The sequence below is a fragment of the Eulemur rufifrons genome, chromosome 16, assembly GCF_041146395.1.
Source record: "Eulemur rufifrons isolate Redbay chromosome 16, OSU_ERuf_1, whole genome shotgun sequence".
Classification (NCBI taxonomy): Eukaryota; Metazoa; Chordata; class Mammalia; order Primates; family Lemuridae; genus Eulemur; species Eulemur rufifrons.
In genome coordinates, this window is record NC_090998.1 from 50455635 (window position 1) to 50481730 (window position 26096).

Sequence of the window (26096 nt, forward strand, 5' to 3'; positions counted from 1 at the left end):
TCCATAGATGCAGAACCCATGGATAGAAAGGCCAATTGTACTGAATTTTAAGAACTAATGAAATGGGATGGAACTTGGGGACAGGATAGACTCTGACCAGTAGTTAAACTGGAGCTGAGGAGGAGACAATTGGTGTAGAAGAATTATTAAACTCTTTCTTGAACCCCAACCATTTGACTACAGCAACAGTACAAAATAAAAAGAAGGGACACAGACCCATGGTTGGAATGTGTCAAAGTCTAAGCCAGGCAGCAGTGGGGTGGAAGAGATTAGTTATACTAAAGACTAGCAGCAAGGAAGTTACTGGAAGCATCCATGCATGAGTTGAGTTGGAAACTGCCTATATCTAGTTTAAAAAAAAACAAACATACATACATATATATATATGTATATATATAAATATAAATGAATTCTGGCTTTTTTTCTTCTATTTTTAATTGATGTGTAATGTACATATTTATGGGGTATAGTGTGATATTTCAAGCATGTATACAATGTGTAATGATAAATTCAGGGTAATTAGCATATCCATCACCTCAAATATTTATCATTTCTTTGTTTTGGGAATACTGAAATCTGTTCCTCTAGCTATTTAAAAAAAACAATAAAGTATTGTTAATTACAATCACCCTACAATGTTATTGAACACTAGAACTTAATTGCTCCTACTTCACTATAATTTTGTATCCATTAACCAACCTTTGGCTACGCCACCCCCCACCCCCAGCCTCTGGTTAACCACTGTTCTACTCTCTACTATGAGATCAATTTTTTAGTTTCCAATATGAATGCAAAGATGCAGTATTTGTATTTCTGTGTCTGGCTTATTTCACTTAACACAATGTCCTCCAAGCTCATCCACATTACATGATTTTGTTCTTTTTTATGGCGAAATATTAATAGTATTCCATTATGTATATATACCACATTTTCTTTATCCATTTATCCGTTGATGAACACTTAGGTTGATTCCATATTATTGTGAATAGTGCTGCAATAAACATGAGAGTGCAGATACCTCTTTGACACACTGATTTCCTTTCCTTTGAATATATATCCGTTAGTGAGATTGCTAGATCATATGGTAGTTCTGTTTTTAATTTTTTTTAAGGATGTACCAATACTGTTTTCCATAATGACTATACTAATTTATGTTCCCACCAACAGTGTGTTGAATTCCCTTTTCTGCACGTCCTCGCCAGCATTTTTTTGTCTTTTTGATAATGGCCATTCTGTCTGGGGTGAGAGAGATCTTGTGGTTTGATTTGCATTTCCCTGATTAGTGATGTGTTGAGTATTTTTCATATACTTTTTGGCCATTTTGTATGTCTTTTGAGAGATGTCTATTGAGCTTATTTGCCCAATTTTTAATCAGATTATTTGGTCTTTTGCTTTTGAGTTAAAAGTTTGAATTCCTTGAATATTCTGGATATTAACCCCTTGTTGGATGAATAGTTTGCAGGTATTTTCTCCCATTCTACTGGTTGTCTCTTCACTTGTCGATTGTTTCCTTTGCTGTGCAGAAGCTTTTTAGTTTGGTGTGGTTCCATTTATCTATTTTGGCTATTCTGTCATCTCCATAAAAATCTTTGCCCAGACTAATGTCCTGAAGCATTTCTCCCATGTTTTCTTCTAGTACTTTCATAGTTTTGGGTCTTACATTTAAGTCTTTAATTCATTTTGAGTTGATTTTGGTATATGGTGAGAGATCAGGGGTCTAGTTTCATTCTTCTGCATATAGATAATTCGGTTCACAGCACCATTTATTGAAGAGACTGTTCTCTCTCCAATGAATGTTGTTGGTGCCTTTTTAGAAAGTCAGTGGGCTGCAGATCTGCAGATTTATTTCTGGGTTCTCTGTTCTGTTCCAGTAGTCTATGTGTCTGATTTTATGCCTATACCATGCTGTTTTGGTTACTATAGCTTTGTGTAGTATACTTTGAAGTCAGGTAGTGTGATACCTCCAACTTTGTTCTTTTTGCCCAGGATTTACTTTGGCTATTGATGGTTCCATATGACTTAGAAGTGTTTTTTTCTGTTTCTATGAAGAATGTCAGTAGTGTTTTGATAGGAGTTGCACTGAATCTGCAGATTGGTTTTGATAGTGTAATCATTTTCACAGTATTTTTCTAATTCTTCTATCCTTCTAAAAGACATGGACTGTCTTTCCATTTTTTATGTGTTGTCTTTAGTGTCTTTCTTCAGTGTTTTATAGTTTTCTTTGTGGAGATCTTTTACCTCATCAGTTAAATTTATTCCTAAGTATTTTATTCTTTTTTCTTTGGTAGCTATTGTAAATGAGATTGCTTTTTTCTTTTTTTGGTAGTTCATTGTTGGTGTATAGAAAAGCTGCTGATTTTTAATGTTGATTTTGTGTCCTGCAACTTTATTGAACATATGTATCAGTTCTAAGAGTTTTTTGGTGGAGCTTAAGATCATGTCAAACAGGGACAGTTTGACTTCTTTCTTTCCAGTTTGGATGCCCTTTAAATTTCTTGCTAGGACTTCCAATACTCTGTTGAATAAGAGTGGTGAGAATAGGCATCCTTGTCTTTTTCCAGTTCTTAGAGGAAAAAGACAGCTTTTTCAGCTTTTTCCCATTCAGTATGATGTTAGCCATGGGTTTGTCATATATGGCCTTTATTTTATTGAGGTATGTTCCTTCTATAACTAGTTTGTTGAGAGTTTTTATGAAAAAGGGATGTTAAATTGTATCAAGTGCTTTTTCTGTGATAAACTCTCTAGTCTTAAGAAGATTTTTATATCTTGAATTATTTTACATTTCAGATTGGATTTTCCTTATTTTAATAGAATTTCTATTGTATATTTTTATAAAAGACTGGATTAATTTAATTCCATTTCTTATTTAAGTGATTTTATGTAGAATGTTAATACCCTTTTTATACATTTAGGTTTATATATGTGTGTTTGTTAACCTTTTCTTTTTGAAATCCCATTTTTAGGTTTTTCAAATGCTATGAAACCTGCTATGGCTTGTCATCGCCATAGATGCAGTTTGGACTGTCACACACAAAAAAGCTGTAAACAGGATTTTTTCCTGAAAAATAAAGTTTTAGGATCTATATAAAAGTTTTTAGATACTATTTTTAATGCTTATTTTTCAATATAAAATAATGTTCATGATTTAATTCTTATGGAAAATAAAAGGAAATAAAATTTTAATTTACCACCTAAAGATAACCACCAGTAGCATTTTGGTCCACTTTAGTCTTTTAAAATATTTTTCCCAACATTATGTTATAAATATTCATATATCTTTCCCTTGTGCACCTTCCCCTCTCATTGAACAGTTTTTTAAAAACTTTTTTATCACTGGATATTTCATTATATGATTTTATTTTATTGGTTTGTGGTTTTTCAGTATTATGAAAGCACTCTAATCTTTGCATATAGTATTTGATTTTCTAATATTTCCTTAGGAAATAATCCTAGAAAGGAAATTACTTGTTCAAAGAGCATGAACTTTTAAAAATACTTTTGATGTATGTTGCCAAATTACTTCCTAATTTGGAATGATTGTTTTAACACAATCCCAAAATTGGCTATTTGATTTTATTTTACCCATTTTCTAATACAAATATGGAAGAACTTCACTACAAAGCTGGTATCAAACAATGATGATAATATGTACATTGTAGACTTTCTGCTTATATAGAGAGATCTATTATACATTTTCATATATTTGTACTGTGATTTCACCAGCAGCACAGTTAAGTTTTGAGGAGTAAATGAATCAAAGAATATATAGAGCTCCTATAAGTCTAAGCTAATTTCCCCCCAACTTTTAGTACATTTTGTGCACAGTAAGTAATGTTTGTTGGAGTAAAATGAGTGAACAAGCCTCAGTAAGATGTTTTTGTTTTCTTGAATATGATTTTCATTTTATGTATCCCACTTTCTCCTTCAAAGAAAATTTAAATAAACTTAATATTAATTAAAATAATTCAAACACTATTTTTCTAACTCCTCCAAAGCATTTCTTGATTTATTTTTTTGTTCATTGTTTTTAATATTGAAAGCTTATTTTGATTTGTGAAAAGTTAAGAGTTCCCTCTGGTGGAACATTTAAGAAATACATAGCATTATATTTTCATGAAAATTCATGATTGGTTTTTAGGTCAAACGGTGGGAAGATCATATGATAACTTTTCTATGGAATGGTGTAGTGAATGGTGGTTTAAGTTCATAGGTCGCTTCAAAACCTGTTTAACCTTTAATACAATATATTTAAGATTTATGAAGAAAATAATAAGAAAGTAGACAGCTGCAAATGTGCCAAATTATGGGGCTACATAGACTTTTATGGCCTAGAATGCTAATCACTGTTAATGAAAGTGTGTGGAAAAATAAGTATTCTGAGAAGTGGAGTAAGGGAGAAATTTTATAAAAATAATTACAGTTTATCGAGTACAATTTCATGCTTTCTATATACTATGTCTATTTTTCAGTGATCGAGCGAGGTAGGTGGTGTCAGACCCATTTTATAAAGAAACAAAAGCGTAAAGGGTTTAAATAACTAGATCGTTCAGCTAGTATGTGACAGAACTGGGAATAGAACCATTCATAACTCCTAGGCCACTTATTGAGTGGACAGGGGACTGATGCTACTAAGGATTGCGATATGAAGAAGTAGTCAAAGTTAGGTGCATCTGCATAGGTAACATATTTTCTCTTGTCCCCACTTAAGGTTGTACATCTGATCCCAGGCCTGCTTGTGTGTTTTTTTTTTTCCATTTATTTTTTATTTGTATATATTCATGGGGTAAAGTGCAATTTTGCTACTTTGATATATTGCATTCTGGTGAAGTCAGTGCCTTCAGTACATCCATCACTGGAGCAACACATGTTGTACCTACCAAGCAACCTCCCATCATCCACCCCTTACCTCTTCGAGTCTGCTTGTTCTAAAGACTGGTTTTTCCATTATTCCTGGGGGTGAAATATCATCAAGTTCCTACTGAATCATTAAGAGTTACATCATATTCAGCATTGTTGATTTCTGTTATATTTTAATAATTTTTAAAGGTTCCATGTGATATATAGAATATATCATCTCACAATTAACCAGAACATTCACCAGCTGGAAGCCATATAGCTATTACTGTGTAAATTATCCATTTCATGAACTATCCACATTATGTGTGTAGTACTTGCTTGACTTATCCCTATTACCAATGCCTTTTTTCCTCCTCTTACTAAAGTTTTGTTGCTTTTTTTAATGAGCTGAGTCTTTTACATGAAACTATTATTTTTGTACCTTAAACCTGTAGTCCAAGTTCAAAGCATCTGACATGGGTTTTAAAATACTCATTTTCTACCAATTATTTTGAAATAAGGTACATTTGGAGGGGGGATGTGTATATATACACACATAATGTGTTCAGTTAGATTTAAGATTTGGGAAAACATTCTTTGAATTTAGAAAGATTTATGTGAAGCAGTCAGGAGTATATTTGCTGAACAATTGCCTATAAGTTAATAGTAATAAGCAATAGTAATGATAAACCTGCCTTAAAAATTTAAAACTTAGTTTCCTCCTGATTTTTGTTATCAGTTTTGGAAAATGTTTTGTGATTCTGAAATGCCCTACTTCAGAGGTTGGTTAAAGATGGCTTCTGGGCCAAATCCAGCCTGTCTGTTTTCGTTTGGCTGTAAGCTGTGGGTTTTCAATATTTTTAAAGGTTGCTTAAAAAAAAAAGAAAAACAAATGTGTGTGGTTGCAAAGCCTAAAATATTTGCTCTGTGGACCTTGACCTTTACCGAAAAAAGAGAAAGTTGGTCTACCCCTCTTATCTACAGCTTTTCAAGTGGTTACAAAAAGTGAATAATAAAACAGTTTAAACTCTTAAAATCAGGTAGATGTTATGTATGCTACAATATTAGCATGAACTGTTTAATCAGCATAAGCAAGAAAATTCAATTTTAACTTTCATAAAAATTCCATTTTATATAATAATACTATAGAACTCTATATGCTATATAGATATTTGTGGAAGTAATGGCATATTTTAGACCTCAACACCCTACTGAATCCTTAATGAGATTTTAAATAAATTAATTGTTTTTTGAAAATGTGTATCCATAAAGTTAACATTTCATGGTTCTGTTGCATTCCAGATAGTGAGTGGATATCTAGTGGTGTTAACATGGGAAAGGAAAATAGAAAATGGGAAAGTAGCAACTTTTTTCTTACACTTATTGTTTTTGTTTTGTTTTTGAGACAGTGTCTGACTCTGTTGCCCAGGCTGGAATGCGGTGGCATCAATCATAGCTCACTATAAACTGGAACTCCTGGGCTCAAGCGATCCTCTGGCCTCAGCCTCCCCAGTTAGGGCTACAGGTGCCTGGCTAATTTATTTTATTTTTTGTAGAGATGGGGTCTCACTACACTACCCACGCTGGTTTCGAACTCTTGGCTTCAGGCAATCCTGCCTCAGCCAAGTGTTGGGATTACAGATGTGAGCCACCATGCCTGGCCACCCACCCTTAGTGTTAAAACCAGAAGTTTTAAAGTCTTTGTTTCTCCTCATGCTTAGCTTTTTAGAGTAGTAGATATTCTTGTTAATTTGAACATTATATAAATTTTTAAAGGATAATGAGGACAGTAATGCTATTTATAATGTCTTCAACCTCCTAAAATTTTTGTATTTAAAATTTACAACTAGTAAACTTGGCGATTTGGTTTTACATTGTCTGAACCTTATGTTTATAGTTGTCTTCAAAGACTAGATCATACTAGTCTATTAGTATATGTAGTAATGCAAAGTACATTATACTGCTATGCAGATTATAGTAATACAAGCTGAAGAGGGTGTATATAAACACAAGTAAATACAATGTATTTATTTCATTGAGTTTTTTAAATATGTCATGCCTTTGAAGGGTGCTGTAGTGTCTGTGTTTTTGAAGATTTTTATGATCTCCATGTCTCTTTGAAGGATAGTCCTTGAAAGGAACTAAATGAATACAAAATCCTTTTTAAAAACCTGTACTAATGGATAACATTGCAAACAACAATAAACCCAATGTCTCCAGCTCCATGCATAACCTATGTTAATCTTGCTTTGTAGATTTTTCATTATACACAAAGTGATTTCTATTGGTGTATTTATAACAATTGAAACAGTAATCACCTGAAATTATTTTGTATAATTTTATTGCATAATTCTTTTAAAGCAATATTAAAACAAACAAAAATCAGTTTTTTCTTCATTCTTTTCTAGTTCTTACTCATATGAGCACGTATCTTTTATAATTACAAATACAATGGGCCCTTGGTATCTATGGGTTCTGCATCCACGGATTCAGCTAGCCATAGATCAAAAATATTTGCATGGGAAGAAATACAACAACTAAAAATAATACAAATTTTAAAAATATGGTATAACAACTATCTATACACTTTTACATTGTATTAGGTGTTATGAGTAACCAGAGATGATTTAAAGTATACGGAGGATGTGTGTAGGTTATATGCAAATACTATGCCATTTCATATCAGGGACTTGAGCATCTGAATTTTGATATCCATGGAGTGGGGGTGGGAAGACGTCCTGGAACCAACCCTCATGAATACTTCGGGATGATTTTATGTATAAATTGAATGTGTACTTTTATTGTTTTAAGCAGATAGCTATTTAGCTCTCATCATGATTATTTCTGAGTTCATAATATTCATTGAAATGATCTCATATATAAATGTTTTTAATTATTAAATACATTGTACATTTTTGATATTTGTAAATTTTGTAATAAACAATCACACTTGTTTAAAAAAATAACAGATGGCCTATAGTTATCTTCACTGTCTTAAGTAATGATGCCTAGCAAGATTAGTTCTGCTTTGTAAAACTTTTTTTTTAATCTTTGCAAATTTGGTATATTACGATAACTTACCAGTTTCATATTAGGAAATAAACTGATCAAATGAAAACCTTATAATTTCTAATGCTATTGAGGAATCTGTTAATAAAATGTAATACCCACTTATAAAATTCTTTTTTAAAGTGATTTTCAAAAAATGATTTCCTATTTCTACTTTTAGAAATTCGTTCTTTATACTTCAAAACATAAATAACGACATACTTTCTAATAGACCTTAAGTTCTAATAGACTAAACATAGGGAATTTTGACTGTTTTTGTTTAGTGCTGTACCTCTAGTTTCTAGAATAGTACCTGGTGCATAGTGAACCCTCAACAAATGTTTGTTGAATGAGAACATTTTTAAGGATGTTTATAATAGTATTATATTTGATACATTAAAAAGTTGGATATACTCTTAATGTTCATTAATCAGGGATTAAATTGTGGGACAACCATATAATGGAATACTATTTTGCTGTAAAAAGGGGATTTTCTATATATACTGATATTGACACAATACTTTGTTACATGAAAAAAGTAAATAGAAGAACAGTATATATAATATACCACTTTTATTTTTTAAATTTTAGTTTAAAAAATACATACCCATTACATAGCAGTCCTCAAACTTTTTGGTTTCCTATTAATTACTGAGGACCCTAAATGGCTTTTGTTTGTGTGAAATATACATATATATGTGTGTGTATATTATAAATACATATATTCTAATATGGTAAATATATGTTATAAATATATACTTATATTAGAGATTGAAGAACATTTAATTTATTCATTTAGAATAATAATGTTGAACTTATATGTTAACATGATATATTTTTATGAAAAATAACTATTTTCCAAAATAAATGCATTTAATGAGAAAAGCGGCATTGTTTTAAATTTTGCAAATCTCTTTAATGTCTAGTTTAATAAAAGACAACCAGATTCTCATCTGCTTCTGTATTCAGTCTGTTGTGATGATGTTTTGGTTGAAGTACATGAAGAAAGTCCAGCCTCATACCAATACGTAGTGAAAACAGGGAAAAGTACTAATATTATAATTGCCTTTTCAGATAATTGTAAATATTCCAAACCTCTACAAATAATAGTTTCTTAAAGGTTATTTGCAGTATGGAATATGGAACCACAGTAGTGAACTTTTTGTATTCTGTTTCATAAAGTCCTTTTGTGTATTTTGCACTTTGAATGGATCTTTATGTGTGATTTTATAACTTTATGCATCGGTCATTTGAAATATATTGGTTTGCTGAGCTATGCAGATCTTCCAATTGTTGACATTTCATTATGCCATATGAAAAAGTCACATTTGTTAATATCACATAAATTTCATTGGAAGGGTCTTCAACTATTATGAAGCTGTTAAAGTCACATAGATGAATGCACGTTTTTCAAAATTCTACTTTTCACTTGAATGCTTGAATTTTATCATAGGTAACATAGTCAGTTTTTGAGTTTATAGGCCTCCTGCATTCATATGTTGAGAAAATATCTGTTAAACACTCAGATCTGCATACTTTTCCATTTGTTTATCTGAAAATAGTGTTCCATGAAATAGACGTGGTTAATTCACTCTTATCACGATGGCACTTAAAAACAAGCTATTAAGAAAAAGAATTCCCAAATCTGTAAATATTTAAAAAAAAAAGGAAAACATAGCAAAATATTAACAGTGGTTTTATATTGGAGTAGTGGGAAAATGCTGACTTTTTTCTCTATCCTTTTATTTTTCTATAATGAATGATACATTTTTATTATGTTTGTTATATAATTAAAATTGAAATGTTATGTAGAATATGTTATTTATAGGACACCTTATAAAGAGTCAAGTGAATGTGGATTATTAAGAATAATTAGTAGGCCAGGCATGGTGGCTCCCACCTATAATCCCAGCACTTTGGAAGGCTGACACAGGACAGGATTGAGACCAGCTTGGGCAACATAGCAAGACCTCATCTCTACAAAAAGTATTTTAAAATTAGCCTAGGATGGTGGTGCTTGCTTGTAGTCCTAGCTACTCGGGAGGCTGAGGTGGGAAGATCGCTTGAGCTCAGGGTTATAGTGAGCTATGATTGATTGTGCCACTGTGTTCCAGCCTGGGTGACAGAGTAGTACGCTGTCTCTAAAAATATAGGTACATAAAAAAAAAAAAAAGTTATTTTCTCTATTTTTTTTGTTAGGATCTAGGTCCTGAATATGAAAATATATTTAATACCTCATTGCAGTGGATCTTAGAAAATGGAAAAGATGTTGGAATAAGGTAAAGGATTTGATCTCCACTTTGACTACTTTGTTCTATAAGAAATGATTTTGACTTTAAACTCTTCCTTAATTATTTTTAAATAGGTGTGTTGGTTTTGGCCCTGAGGAAGAATTGACAAATATAACTGATGTGCAGTTTTTACAATCCACAAGACCACAGATGTCTTTCTGGTGTCGTTTTCGACGTGCTTTTATTACCGTAACCCACAGGTTATTGTTGTTATGCTTAGGTAAGTTGTGAAGATAAGAAAGAACATACATTGCAGTCTAGAATTTTTGTGTTTATATATTTCACTAAATGCCAGATTTGAGAATTCACTTCTGTGATGGTTGCCATATAAATCACATCTAGAAATCTTCACTAAATATACTAAAGTTGAGGGTTTTTAATAATGTCAGTATCAGTCTTAAGGGCTTAGAAAACAGTAATATAAGGAGAGGTAGGAATAAAACTTTGTTAAGAAAATACCACAGAAAAAAGTGTGGTTAGTATATACATAGAAATCTACTTGAGAAAATAGAACTGGCAAATATAAAAGTTTAGCTTATTTTTAAATAACAAAATACTATAAATTAAGCTTATTAAAATTATTTTTAGTTTTAAAAATATTTACCTGAATTAAAATTTTCATTCAGGATACTATATTTTATGATTTTTTAATTAATAATGGGAATTTAGGAGATACTCATTCCTTTTTTTTCCCTTTTTTCTTGCCTACTCTTTAAAATACTTCATCTTACTCAAAGTAAGATTTAATATGTTTAGTCTCATGAGACTCACTTTTCTAGTAGTTTAATGCTGTAAAAGAAAATTGTTTGTGAAACAGTTTTATTTTGTTTCTTTTGAAAATAGTAGTTAGAATTTAAATGTTCAGTTGTCAACATAACAGAAATTTTTTTTCTAGAGAGAAGTGAAATTCTGGAAAATGTTTAGTATTAAATTTTTCTTACATAGTTTTAATTATATAACTAATTCAGCCTTTGGTCTTGAAGGCTTATACCATTATTTCATTATGACAATTAAAATAATCATTGTAGGAACTGCAATATTATTGCATGTCATTGACCACAATTTTTAAAACAAAGTAATGAATATTGCAGGTGTAGTGATGGTTTGTGTTGTTCTGCGTTACATGAAATATCGTTGGACAAAAGAAGAAGAGGAAACAAGGCAGATGTATGATATGGTGGTAAAGATTATAGGTATGGTGTTTATAAAAATCTAAACTATTTCTAAAACAGTCATTGTGTGATAAACTACAACATAACGTCAAGCAATTGATTCATTTGTTAATTTGATTTCTTTTCAGATGTTTTACGAAGTCATAATGAAGCTTGCCAGGAAAATAAGGATTTACAGCCTTACATGCCTATTCCACATGTGCGTGATTCCTTAATACAGCCTCATGACAGGTGTGTTCAAAGTCTTATGACTTCAAGTAAATCAGAATATAGGTGTCTTCTGCAGTGTTGAAAATTATATTGAGGGTTGTGACCTTTCTTAAATAGACCTGTTTTACTATACAGACTGTTTTTTGTATTTTACACTCTCTCCCTAAATTCTCTTCTGTTATCCTCCTGATTTTGAGTGGGGTATAATAGATAACTGCATTTCTAAATCATTCTCATTCCTATACATTCTTGATTAATTGTTAGTCTTCATCTTATTTCCTTTAATTTCATTTTAATAAAGAAACATAAACAATAGCCAGTGGTATATTACTAATGTTTTTAAATAACTATTTGTTATTAATAAAGCTTTTAAAATAAACACTAAAAAATAACTTTTTGAAAATAAAAAGATGATGCCATGTCCTAAAGCAGCATTCTTAACCCTAGCAACCACATCATAGTCACAAACCACATCACAATTTTTTTGAGTTGCTGTTAGGGAGTACAGATGTTCATTGTTCTATTTGAAATACAGTAAGTCTTAGGTGAGATACAGGCACCTAAATCTTTTTTGAACAAACTCCATAAGTAGTGGTAAGTACAGCTAGAGTTAACAATAACCGTTATTTCAGTTACTAATATTTCAAAAAGATGGTAAGCCAAGATAATAGTAAATTTGTCATTTTGTTCACTTGATAGGAAAAAAATGAAGAAAGTCTGGGAGAGAGCTGTTGACTTCCTTGCTGCTAATGAGTCTAGAGTTCGCACGGAAACACGAAGAATAGGTGGTGCGGATTTTCTTGTTTGGCGATGGATCCAGCCTTCTGCATCCTGTGACAAAATATTAGTCATACCTTCTAAAGTATGGCAGGGTCAAGGTATGTATTTTTTAAACAAAATAATTTTCTTCTAATTTTTCAAAATGACAAAAGTCATATGTGTTTAATCAAGTGAAACAGTATAATTCAAAGATGTATGATGGCAAAGCTCCCTTTTAAACAGTTCCATCCTATGGAAGGAATCAGTGTTAGCTCTTCATGTAGCCTTCTGTACTTTTGTCTTTGCTAATGCAAACATAAATGGTTTGTCTTTACTGTAATAAAAATAAACATTCCTTGGATCTTATGTCTTTTTCACTTAAAGCAACTTAGTATTATAGATCCTAGCTGCATTCTTTTTTATCTAATTCTTTAAATAAGACACATATTATTTTTATATATGCACAACATACATATATTACATATATAAATAGAATCATAATTTTTTAACTGCTTTTGTTTTTTCCAATTTTTGCTTGCCCCTTCCTCTTTCTCACTAAGACCCCTTCCACCTTCATATCCTTTCTGCCAAGTAACTTTTGTAGATATCTTTCCAAATTTTTCTTAATGCATGCATAGTTTGAAAAACATGTATATTTAAGTACGTAGAGGGTTTTGAAGATTGGCTGCCTTATGTACCCAAACCCCAGCTACACGGGAAAGCAGAAAATAAAATAATCAGAAAATTGTGAATAGTAACTTCTTTTTCTACAAAAGCATGTTTATCATGGAAAAGGTGAGTAAATTGTTTTGGAATTGCAATTAAAAAATCCAGTCACTCCCTTTTTTCTCCAATTAATTTTCACTTTGAAAAAGCTTGAATAATAGAGTTCTTTAATCATGGCATAAAAATGATGCTTTGATGTGCCACAGATTGAACTAACAAACTATTTCCTCTAAAGAATGCATGCAGAAGGGCCCTAGGAAGCTCAAAACCAAGTAAAAAACTCATTTTACTTACCTCTTAGCAGTGTTTGACAATTGAGCCCTCCTTGAGACTTTCTTCGTCTGGATTTGGGAATGCCACTTTCTTGTGGTTTTTCTCTTACCTCTGACCTTTTTTTCAATCTTCTTTTCTAGATTTTCCTCTTTTTGTAGACCTCTAGGTGTTAGAATTTCTCTGAAGGCATCTTTTTTGTCATTCTTTCTCTCCCTAGATGATTTCATGCTATTACTTAATTTAACATATATGTTGATAACTCCCAAATTTATATCTTAAACTAGGTCTTCTGTTTTTGTTTTCAGATTTTTGTAACCAGCTGTATACTTGTTTTCTCTACTAGGAGACTGGCACCACAAATTCAACATGTACACAAACTCAATATGTTCTCTTTCCAAACTGACATCTTTAGTGTTCCTACTCTGGTTAATGATATGAGTCATTCTTACTCTTTTGTTTACCCCCCTTTGTCCAGTCTATCAATAGGTAATGTCAGATCTACTCCATAATATGTCCTGATTCTATCCACTATGCATCTGCACTGTTGGCTTAGCTTATCTACATCACGATAATCTCCTTAGGCAACTGTAATAACTTTCTAACTGGTCTTGCATTCACATTTGCTTCTACCTAATTGACTCTCCACATAACAATCTATTTAAACATTTTTTAGTTTTAAAAGACAGATCTCATATTATTCTTTTCCTTAAAACACTTGAGTGGCTTTCTAGTACTCTTATGATAATGTCCAAATACTTTAGTGTGGCTTATCTGGTGCTGGATAATCTGACATATTCCTCTTCGGGTTATCTTTCTGTTCTTCCCACTCCAGCCACGTTGGCTGTCTTTTAGTTACTTGACTATACCAAGCTCCTTCTTGCCTCAGGGGCTGTATACAAGCTATCTCTGCTTGAAATGACCTTTGCACCTCTCTTCACCTTGCTGATTTTTATTCTTCAGTTCCCAGCATAAATTTCACTGTCTTGGGGAAGTCTTATCTGATACTATCAGACTAGGTTTTTATAGCTTCCTGCACTCTTCTTTCTTAAGACTTGTTACAATTGTAATTTCTTGGATGGCACTGTTTATCATTTATTTCTCCCACTAAACTGTATACTCTGTGTAATAGCGATGATTATATATATGTCTTATTCACTTTAACATCTAACACAAGGGGTCTGACTCATAGTAATAGGTCGCAGTGAATATTTTTTGAATGAATGACTGAATACCTTTCAGCAAAATGGAACAATGGCAAATAGTAAAGCTCATTTGTTTTTTGTAGCATTTCATTTAGACAGAAGAAATTCACCGCCCAATAGTTTGACACCGTGTCTAAAGATTCGAAATATGTTTGATCCAGTTATGTAAGTATTATGACTAGGGTACTTGTAATTCTTATTTGAAATATTTGGCTGAAAGATGCATGATATTCTTATAATGGTGTGTTTGTAATTGAAAATCTGTTTTCCTTCTGAATCTCTACAGAAACATTGTTTTTCTCTTCTGTTTTTTTAAATTCTAAGCAAAGATTTGGCCAAAAGATAACCAATGTATAAAGATTGTAAGACTTTCATAAATCTTTGTACGTACTATGAATCCTCATAGCAAATAAATGCTTGAGGCAAATTAATGACACACAATGGCAAACAGTACCCTTTATTAAGTGCATAAGTCATCATATACATAACTGCCAACATTTTTGCCTCGGTGGGCAATATGGATAAAAATATCTGCTTTTTAAAAATTTCCAATCTCTAATTATAAAAAAATCCCCTACAAAGATGTACACACCTTCTTCTCTATACATCCTATCTCTATTAGTCAATGTAATATTCACGGAACTTTACTATGTAATTACAGCAACACATACATCCAGAGAATAGTACATTCAGAAGTCAGTTACTACCTTAGAATCCTTACTGTTTCAATTACAAGCTGTAATAATTTTTTAGAATTAGCCTCCTAGAGGCCACTGCTTATCTATCCAATTATGTTACAGATCATATTTTGTTTTTTTTAAAAAAAAAATCCTGAAAGTATAAATTGCATTACAGATAAAATATTCTTAATGTCCCATCTAGTGACTCATTATTTCAAAAATTCTTGATATGATGAGATTCCAAATAAGTGACAACAAAGTTGGAAATGTTGGGGAGCACTGTCAGTACACATACATGCACCCACCTTCTGTTTTGCAGAGATAGAAACAATTAGCAGTGTGGTGATACCTCTTTTGGAAATCTTACCTCATTCCTTAGGAATTAGGAAGTTAGTGCGAGTCCAGTATTTTATTACCTAAGATGAAGATTTACAATCTAAAGTGATGCTACTTTCCCCTCTGCCCGACCATCTATGTCTCACAAGTAAGACATGTGCATTACTATAGCAGAAAGTCTTAAAACTGTCATTATAGTAAAAGAACTACAAAATGTTTGTCCTATATCATTATTTTGGAAAAAAGAAGCTCGGAATATAGTGTTTACTAAGAATTTTCTTTAAGAAGAGAATTTGAAAATGTCATTAAAATTAAAATAATTTTACAACTTTAATGAATTTACAACTCATTAAAGTGCTTATTAACACTAGGAAGAAAAGACGTAAGTGCAAGTACATAGGATTTTAAATGTCGTAATGACTCGGCCCGTTTGTTCTGCTGTGGTGGGCTAATCCTTCATTGCCTCAGCTGTCTGCACTCTCAGTGGAAACTGAGAGAAGGGCTGATACTTCCGAATGCTATTTTTTTTTTAATCCACATACTACTAGTCAACAAGTGCTTATTTACTACTAATTTTAATAATATGTGGTTTTTAAAGCATCCTAATTCTAGTAGGATATGTATGTTGTAAGAGACAATGTAGACTTTTTACTGAGTAGGAATATGGTTATTGATTTTTGTTTTCATTAATTTTTAGGGAAATAGGGGATCAATGGCATTTGGCAATTCAAGAAGCAATTTTAGAAAAATGCAGTGATAATGATGGCATTGTTCATATTGCAGTAGACAAAAATTCACGTGAGGTAAAGTAACTTCTAATATTGAATTCCATGTTTTGGATTTGTTGCTATTAAACTAAGACTGTTTTATTTTTTTTCTTTTTAAATGTCACAGGGTTGCGTATACGTTAAATGTCTGTCTCCAGAATATGCTGGAAAAGCTTTTAAGGCGTTGCATGGCTCTTGGTTTGATGGTAAGAAATTTGAATTTTACAGACATTTGGAAAAGATAATTATGGTTTAGTGTTAAACTATACTAGATTTTATATTAAAGAATTTTAGGTTAGCATTTTTTGAGTAATAATTTTCAATGATTTTGTGTTTTATGTTCATGTGTCTTTTACCACAGTTAATTTTCTGTAAATGTTAAACACATTTTTATAGATCTAAAATATTATTTTTATCTTATAACAGGGAAATTGGTAACAGTAAAATATTTACGACTAGATAGATATCACCATCGTTTTCCCCAAGCTCTTACTTGCAACACTCCCTTGAAGCCATCAAATAAGCATATGAACTCTATGTCTCATCTTCGTCTTCGGACTGGCCTAGCCAATTCTCAAGGAGGTTCCTGAAAAGATTTTCTTCCACTCCTAAGACTGTTATTTACAATAGGAAAATTCCTGTTTGGCTTTTTGTCTTCCTTTTTAAATGCTTTTTGTATGTAATATTTTTATTGATGAATACAGCTCTGTTTGAACGTTCCAGAAATCTTAAAGTTCCAAAGGGATTTAGCAGTGAGGCAGCAATGCTGCGTAGGTAGAATAATTGTTTCATTCAGTTTTTGGAGCTCAGTTAAGCCAGTGCATTTCAAGTTTTGCATGAGGAACACTGACTTTATTAAGCATTTTCAGATATGATGGTTGTATTTTTGCACCAAGAAGTGTTTGGATAACCACACAAAAGCATGGTGAAGAGGCTTCTTGTATTTCCATAATTTCTTGTGAACTAATGTTGTGAATTTTTGTACGCAGTCACCTGCATAGTTCCTTACACGCTAATGTGGTAAAACTGTTAAATTTCCCAGTTTAACCTTAGGTTTCTTTTGCTTGTAAGAGATTCATTTGCTACAGCTGGAATATGGGAAAATTAATTTGGGTTTAATGGTTACATATACATGTCAGTGGATGTACATGTACTTAAACTGGCTTTTGTATATATGTATAAATGCTGGTGGTGGTGAAGTAGTCTTGTTTTGTGAGGATGTCTGCATTAAAGCAGTAAAATAAGCTTTCTATTTTATTCATTATCTAATGTGTGTATATATATGTATGTATGTATGTGTGTGTATGTATATATGTATACACTCACACATGTATACATATGGCTGTACTATCATATAGATCAAACAGCCAAACACCTGGAAGTATTAGATACAAGTTTAAAATATCTTTTATAGGTTTTATATAAAAAAAGTCTGAGTATGATTTTGTGTGAAAGTTGTGATACCAGTTGTAACGGATTCAAATTCATGAGAGCAATAAAGAAGAAATTGGCAGATATTGGAAAAATATTTTGTGAAAAGCTGTATTTATTATAAATACTAGGGCTGTGACATAGTACCATTGGGATTAAATCATTTTCCCAATCTATTTATAATTTAATGAAATGTTAGTGCCCCTGTTATATGTCAAATTTAAAGCAGGGCACATTGTTGCAGCAAAATGTGTATTTAACAAATTATACTTGCAATTTTGGGTCATGAAAGTTTGCAATATAGTAAAGGCACATGTGACCGTTGCTTTGTGCCTCAGTATTTAATTTGTTTCAGTAAAGTTACTTTATTACTGTTTATGATTTCAGATTAAAATAGTTGCTGAGCAAAGTTGACTTGTCATTTAGTAATTGGCTTTTTAAAAATTACCTGTTGATATACCATTGTCAGTCCAAATGAATATGTGAAACAGCTGGAATTGTACCAATTTTTATTTTGTTTAAAGCTCAGTTTCCTTTTTGTTTTATTGTATATGTGTTGGGTTTGCAGCATGAACTTGCACAGATAATGCACGTTTTCTGGTTAAGTAAACATGATGCACACTATTCTGTAACAGAAAGCCCTATTGTGCCTTACCTATGTGCTTTTGTGGGCACCATGTTTATGAAGAATAAAAAATGATTTGTTATCTGAAGAGAATAAATTTAAAATTCTCAGTTTATGTCTCAGATGCTAATGTGTGAAAATATAAATATATATATAATATATAAAGTAACCCACCTTTCTGTATTTTATGTGCATCATAGTGATTTATCTGAGCTTAGTGACCCCATCTTGTAACCTATTGCAAGAGTGAATGTAAAAAATAGTTGTGGCATTTTAAAAGGTCGCCTTTTGATGCAGATGCATCTTTTTCTTGCTTCTAAAACATATTACATGTAAACATTGTACATTTATTATTGTAATATATACTATTATGCAGCTTATTTTACCTGAAACTGTTAAGCCGACCAAGATCCCTCCCTGCAAGACAGATGGGAATGTGTATAATAACTAGGTATTTGAAAAGTTCTGAAGTTTGATGTAATCTGTTACTTGTCCTGTTAAAAAAAAAAAAAAAAGGAAAAAATTCTAATTAAAAATTTATTAGGTTTTTTTTAAAATGTGTCTTGGCTTTTAAAAACGTTTTAAGTCCATTGTCTCTTTATTTTTTACCAGCGAAAATAGGTGCCTTTTATTTTAAATCTGTTTATTTGCTGACCTGAATATATATGTGTTTATAAAGATGGATGAAGACCCTAAAGTTAATTTTAACCATCCATTTCTCAGCGTTTTACTTTTCTTTATGAACATGTCTTCACCCAACTTTCAAGTATTTGGATCAAAGTAAGACAAGAATATAAATCAGCTGCATCACTAAACATTATTTAGTTCAGCGAGACACTTTTTCATAGCAAGACTTTCTCAAAAAAGGAAGCATTTTATTTATACATTCTGGCTCAAACTCTTTATTTTATGATAAACCTACTTTAAATAGCATTGGTTTAGATTTTTTGGTTTTAATCAAGTGAAAAGAAGACCAGATTAGTCAGTCATGTGACAGACTTATTGATTGCTAACAAGTACCAGGCACTGTTATGTGTTAGGGATACAAAAGTGAAAAAACACATGATCCAATCCTCAAGATGGTCATAGTCTAGAGGAAGAACTCAGGGCAGATAAAAGATAATGTGAAAAATACAGTGAGAGAAAAATAGGCAGAGGGAATTCTGGGAATACAGAGAGGTACCTTACTCATCTTAATGTGTAAAGAAGACAATCAGGGTAAATGAGATAACAGCTAAGCCATATTTTAATCCAGTTTAACACTTATTAAGTACCTCTTAATTAGTATAGATAAAATGATAAAAGTCTCCTTTCCCTTGAACTCTCAGGAGAGCTTCTATTCTTATGATGAGCTCATAAAAATTTATGTGTGGAACCTGTGTCATTAACAGAGTCCATATTCATACTCATTGGCATGTAGGTTCCTGAATATCTTGTGAATATTGAAGCCTATATTGGACTTTATTTTTTTTTCCTCATGTTGTATTCAGTTTGAATGACAAGTTATGATTTCCGAGTGAACAATGTTCTGATATTTGCCCAGAATATTTCCCTCACTCCCTGCTTCTATTGACATCACATTATTATACGTCCCCTATGGGCTTCTTCACCCTTTTTTCCTAGACTTATCTTGGCAAGTCACTTCCTCCAGATGACTCATCATCACAGGGTGCTAAATCAAGCAGAATTTTGGCAGCCACCCTTTTGGGAAGGATGCTCAAGAAAAGATACATAAGAACTAAGAATAATTAGGAACCAGAAGTTGTGGTTTAAAGAAACTGAAGGTCCAGGATGCTCATTCCCTTTCCCCACTGGGGAAATTTTATGGCTAGAAATGCATCATGATGGTAGTTTTCTATGCCTGGGAACCTTTCTCGGGGCAGCAGGATAGACTCATTTTGTTGATTCTTAGATTGTAAAACCAGTAGAACCTGTGAACTTAGATTTACTTTTTCTTCCATGGGTACACATTGAAGACCTGCATGTGCTCCTGAAATTGGAAAGAGGGCAATAGAGGTATAGAGAGCATATGAAGAAAGGCAGATTGATGAGAAACAACCCAGTGCATGTATAAACTACAAGCAGTTTCTTATGGCTGGATCACTCCGTTTAAGACAATATAGACAAGGTAGACAATGGTCACATCATGGAAGTCCTTGTAGGTCACATTATGAAGATTGGATGTTGGCTGTTAAAGGACTTTCAGGTGAGAAATGGATGATGAGGATTTGTAGCATGAGGAATAGAGAAAGGATTTAAAGAATACTAGGCAAAATGGGAAAGATTTGATGATTAGATATTGAGACAGAAATTGATGTCTAATATTTAAGTGAGGGAAATCCAAAATCCTAATATTTGGAGAATAGATGATAATAGATTGGATAGGAAAGATGATAAATTAGGACTTTGGATATTTTGAGTTTGAGATGCCTACAGAACATTTATTTAGGTGTATGTTTCTAGCAGGTGAGTGTATATACAATTCTGAGATATTTTGAGAACTATTTGAGGTAGAGGTACAATTTGGGAGTTAAAACCATGAAAGTGGGTTAGATGACCCAGAGAAAGAGTCCAGAGTCATAGAGAAATTTAGGTCAGTCCCAGTTCTGCCATACTTAACCCGTGTGGCCCTTAGGTGGGGGTTGAGAATGGGGTGAGGTAGAAAGGAAATGATGTGATGTTAAAGTGGAAATCTAATATAACTATCACATTTCTGATTTGGGCAGCTAGTTGGATGGTGATGACATTCCCCAAATTATAGACTGCAGTCATCCCTTGGTATCTGTAGGGGATTGGTTCCAGGGATGTTCAAGTCCCTTATATACAATGGTTAATATTTGCATGTAACCTACTCATATCCTCCCATATACTTTAAGTCATCTCTATTTATAGTACCTAATGCAATGTAAATGTTATGTAAACAATTGTGCTGTATTTGATTTGTATTTTTTATTGTTTTTAAGTTTTTTCCCCTAAATATTGCTAATTTGCAATTGGTTTAATCCACAGACATGGAGCCTGTGGATGTGAGGGGCCAACTGCACTTGAGGGGAGCAAGAGGCTGGTTGTGGTGCTAGATAAGATTTACTAGAGTTGAGAAAATGAAGCAAAATAATCTTTCTGATTTCTCTTTCTCTGTTGTAGGACATTGTTGGAAGAAGGGCAAAAGAGGACTGTCTTTGAGAATCTCTCCTCTCCAACAAACAGAATTGTTAACTTATTTAATGTTCTGGTATTGTCTGTGATTCTTTGATATTAATCAGAAATTTTCCTGGTTTGTAGAAAAATGAGATGTTGTGTAGGTCTAGAAACCTGTGACTGTCAAAAGAAGGAATAAATACTATTTAAAAACAGTCAACTTTTGGACTGTTAGTTTGGAAACTAGAATCTTGCTTGAGGCTCCTATTATACAGTGTAACTAGTCAAGTCTTTTGGCCTGAAAGCCCCCCCACCCTTTTTTGTTTTTGGTGATTTCATTTCTGCTTTGATTTGTTGAGGTAATTTGAAACTATAACTTTTAAAGAACAATCTTATTTTCATATTTCCAAATGTTGCAATACTTCCCTCCCCCCACCCCAAAAAGCTACTATGAAATAATTACTAATGTGGAGGCCGGGCGTGGTGGCTCACGCCTGTAATCCTAGCACTCTGGGAGGCTGAGGCGGGTGGATAGCTCCAGCTCAGGAGTTCAAGACCAGCCTGAGCAAGAGCGAGACCCCGTCTCTACTAGAAATAGAAAGAAATTAGCTGGACAACTAAAAATATATATAGAAAAAATTAGCCGGGCACGGTGGAACATGCCTGTAGTCCCAGCTACTTGGGAGGCTGAGGCAGAAGAATTGCTTAAGCCCAAGAGTTTGAGGTTGCTGTGAGCTAGGCTGACACCATGGCACTCACTCTAGCCGGGGCAACAGAGCGAGACTCTGTCTCAAAAAAAAAAAAAATAATTACTAATGTGGACATTTTGAGATTTCAGTGGCTCTTTATTTTCTACTGAATAATAGCTAAATTCAAGTTGATGTTCAAGGCCTTACTTTATACAGGTGCTATTCAATAGACATATGTCAGCTGTGTGTTATTTAAAATTTTCTAATGACCATATTTTAAAAAGTAAAAAAAAGTGTAAAATTAATTTTAATACATTTTATTTAACCTTATATATTCAGAACATTATCTCAACATGTAATCAATTTTATTAAGAAACTATTTTACATGTTTTGAAATCTGGATATATGTTACACTTACAGCTATGGTGACCCTGGGATATGTGAGTTAAGTGCTAAAACCTGTACAGTTGATCGCCTTACTTGCATCCCATCTTAATTCAGATTCTTCTACATTTTTATTGGAAATACTTGACTTATATTGAGATTTCATAAAATCTACAGTTGAAACAGTAGATTCACAGACCCAAGTTCTTCCCAACATACTTAAAACAGTTTTTTAATTTAAGTTAAATTAAAATTAAAACTTCAGTCCTTCAGTTGTACTAGCTACATGTAGCCAGTAGCCACATGTATCTAGTGGCTACCATGTGACAGTGCAGGTCTACACCAACCTGTACCTTTTTAGCCAAATCCCAGTCCTCCCCCACCTACCTGTGCTCACTGAACTGCTTGATCAGGTCTGTTGTTAATGCTCTCTATTGTATTTTTCATTTCATTTATTGCATTTTTCAGCTCCAGAATTTTGTTTGATTTTTAAAATAGTTTTAATCTCTGTTAAATTACTTATTTAAGGGGCATTTATTGTTTTCCTGATTTTATTGAATTGTTTCTATATATTTTCTTGAAGTTCACCAAGCTTTCTTAAAAGTAATTATTTTGAATTTTTTTTAAATTTCTGACTTACAGGGGTACAAACGCTTTGATCACATAAATTGCCTTTGCACTGCCTGTGTTATTTTGGATTTTTTTGTATGGCAGTTCCTAAATCTATCTATTTAGGGCTGGTTCCTGGTGCTTTATTTGGTTCCTTTGGTGGTGTCATGTTTCCCTATTGTTCTTAATTGTAGCAGAGCATTAGTCTCTGCACAGTTGAAGGAGCAGGGAATTTTTCTAATCTTTGAAGACTGGCTTTGTCAGCCTTTCCAGAGATTCTGGCCAAGTTGTCTGGCATAGTCCGCAGGAGGACTTGCTTCTGGAGTCCTCAGGCAAGTTGGCCTGGTGCCTGGGTCTGCAGGGGCTTTCCAGGTGCTGGGGTGAACCTTAAGCCTAATCATGCAGCAGCCAGCCAGTTACTGGGAATACTTGGTGCCTGAGTCTTGGGGGGCTGGCATGGTGCTAGGGAAGGTGAGGAGCCTGGCTCCAGAATGGCCAATCTGGAACCACGGGTAGTGAGTGCTGGCCTAGTTCCTGGAGCCAGGAACTGACCTGGAGCTTGGGTCCATGGGGGGTGGTCTGGAAGCTGGGTATGTGGGTGCTGGAATGGAGCCTAGGCTCACAGGGGTAGGCCTGGAGTCTGTGTCCACAGGGGCAGTCCTAAAGGCTGAGTGCGTAGAGGCCAGCCAAGCACTGGGGTCTACTGGGACAGGCCTTGATGCTAGGTCTGCTGGAGCAGGGGTAGCCTAGAGGATGGGTCCCTAGGTGCCAGTCTGATAACTAGGATTACAGGTGCTGGCCTGGTACTAGAGTAAGCTTGAAGCCTGAGTCTGCGAGGGCTGGCCTTCTGTTGAGGTGGGTAGGTGGGTCCAAAGCTCACCCCCTACTCAAGGGTATATTCAGCATTATACCGAATGGTGAAAGCATTACACTGAATGGTGAAAAGTTGAAAGCTTTTTCTCTAAGGTCAGGAATAAGGCAAGAATGTCCACTCTCACCACATCAACATTGTACTAGAAGTCCTAGCCAGGCAAGAGAAATAAAAGGCATCCAAATTGGAAAGGAATAAGTTAAATTGTCTCCATTTGCAGAGGATATGCTCTTACCTATAGAAAACATTAAAGACTCCACCAAAAGACTTACAATAAAAAAATTCAGTAAAATTATGGATACAAAATCAATATACAAAAGTCAGTAGCATTTCTATAGACCAACAGCAAAGTATTTGAAAAAGAAATCAAGAAAATTCCATTTACAATAGCTACAGGAAAAAAATACATAGGAATAAATTTAACCAAGGGGGTGAAAGATCTGTACACTGAAAACTATAACACACTGATGAAAGAAATTGAAGAAGGCACAAATAAATGGAAAGATATCCCGTGTTCATGGATTGGAAGAATTAATGTGATAAAATGTCCATACTACGCAAAGCAGTCTATAGATTCAATACAATCATTATCAAAATTCCAATGACATTTTTCACAGTAATAGAAAAAGCAATTCTGAAATTTGTATGGAACCACAAGAGACCCCAAATAGCCAAAGCAATCCTAAGCAGAAATAACATAGCTGGAGGCATTGTACTGTCTGACTTTAAAACATTGCACAAAGCTGTAGTAACCAAAACAGCATGGTACTGGCATAAAAAGAGATACATAGACCAATGGAACAGAAAAGAGCCCAGAATTAAATCCACACATTTGTGGTCAATTGATTTTTGACAAAGGTGCTAAGAACACACAATGGGGAAAAGATAGCTTTCAATAAATGGTGTTGGGAAAGTTGTTTATCCATATACAGAAGAATGAAATTAGACCCTTATCTCACACCACATACAAAATCAACTCAAAATGAATTAAAGGATTAGATGTAAGACCTGAAACTGTAATACCACTAGAACAAAACATGGGGAAAAAGCTCCATAGCACTGGTCTGGGCAGTGAATTTTTTGGAAGTGACCTCAGAAACACAGACAATAAGAGGGGAAATAGACTAATGAGGTTATGTTAAACTAAAAACCTGCACAGCAAAGGAAACAATCAACAGAGCAAAAAGGGAACCTACAAAGTGAGAGAAAATATTTACAAACCATACATATCATAAGGGATTAATATCCAAAATACCTGAGGAACTCAATAGCAAGAAAATAAATAGCCCAATTAAAAAATGAGCAAAGGATCAGAATAGACATTTCTCAGAAGACATACAAATGGCCAACAGGTATATGAAAAAATGCTCAGCATCACTAATCATCAGGGAAATGTAAATTAAAACCATAATGAGATATCACCTCACACCTGTTAGAATGTTGACTGTAGGTGAGGATATGGAGAAAAACCCTTGCACTTTTGTTGGGAATGTAAATTAGTAGCCATATGGAAAACAGCACAGAGATTCCTCAAAAAATTAAAAGAAGTTCCATAATCCATCAATCCCACTAATGGGTATAAATCCAAAGGAAATAAAATCAGTATGTCAAAGGCATATCTGCACCCCCATGTTTGTTGCAGCTTTATTCATAATAACCAAGATATGGAGTCAACCTAGGTGTCCATCAATGGATGAATGGATAAAGAAAGTGTATATACATGAAGGAATATTATTCATCCATTTAAAAAGAGAGGATTCCTGTCATTTGTGACAACATGGACAAATCTGGAGACCATTATGTTAATTGAAATAAGCCAGTGCAGAACGACAAATACTGTATGATCTTACTCATATGTGGAATCTTAAAAAGTTGAATTAATAGAAACAGAGTAGAATGGTGGGTGGGTACCAGGGACTGGGAAATGTTGGTCAAAGGATACAGAATTTCAGTTAGGAGACAGAAGTTCAAGAGATCTATCATGGTGACTATAGTTAACAATGTACAGGCACACCTCAGAGGTATCTCAGGTTCAGTTCCAGACTCCAC

At 33.3% G+C, this 26096-nt stretch overlaps 1 protein-coding gene across 2 annotated transcripts in view; it reads left to right on the forward strand.

Annotated features, from left to right (window-relative positions):
- LEMD3 (LEM domain containing 3) overlaps nt 1-18928 on the forward strand; it is a 68044-nt gene extending 49116 nt beyond the window's left edge. For both annotated transcript variants that reach the window (XM_069489624.1, XM_069489625.1), the window contains exons 5-13: nt 10084-10163; nt 10250-10395; nt 11267-11368; nt 11476-11578; nt 12257-12435; nt 14601-14682; nt 16231-16336; nt 16428-16506; nt 16727-18928. In XM_069489624.1, coding sequence (XP_069345725.1) covers nt 10084-10163; nt 10250-10395; nt 11267-11368; nt 11476-11578; nt 12257-12435; nt 14601-14682; nt 16231-16336; nt 16428-16506; nt 16727-16890 — 1041 coding nt within the window. In that variant the 3' untranslated portion in view covers nt 16891-18928. The remainder of the gene's footprint in view (nt 1-10083; nt 10164-10249; nt 10396-11266; nt 11369-11475; nt 11579-12256; nt 12436-14600; nt 14683-16230; nt 16337-16427; nt 16507-16726) is intronic.
- Nucleotides 18929-26096: the final 7168 nt, after the last annotated feature.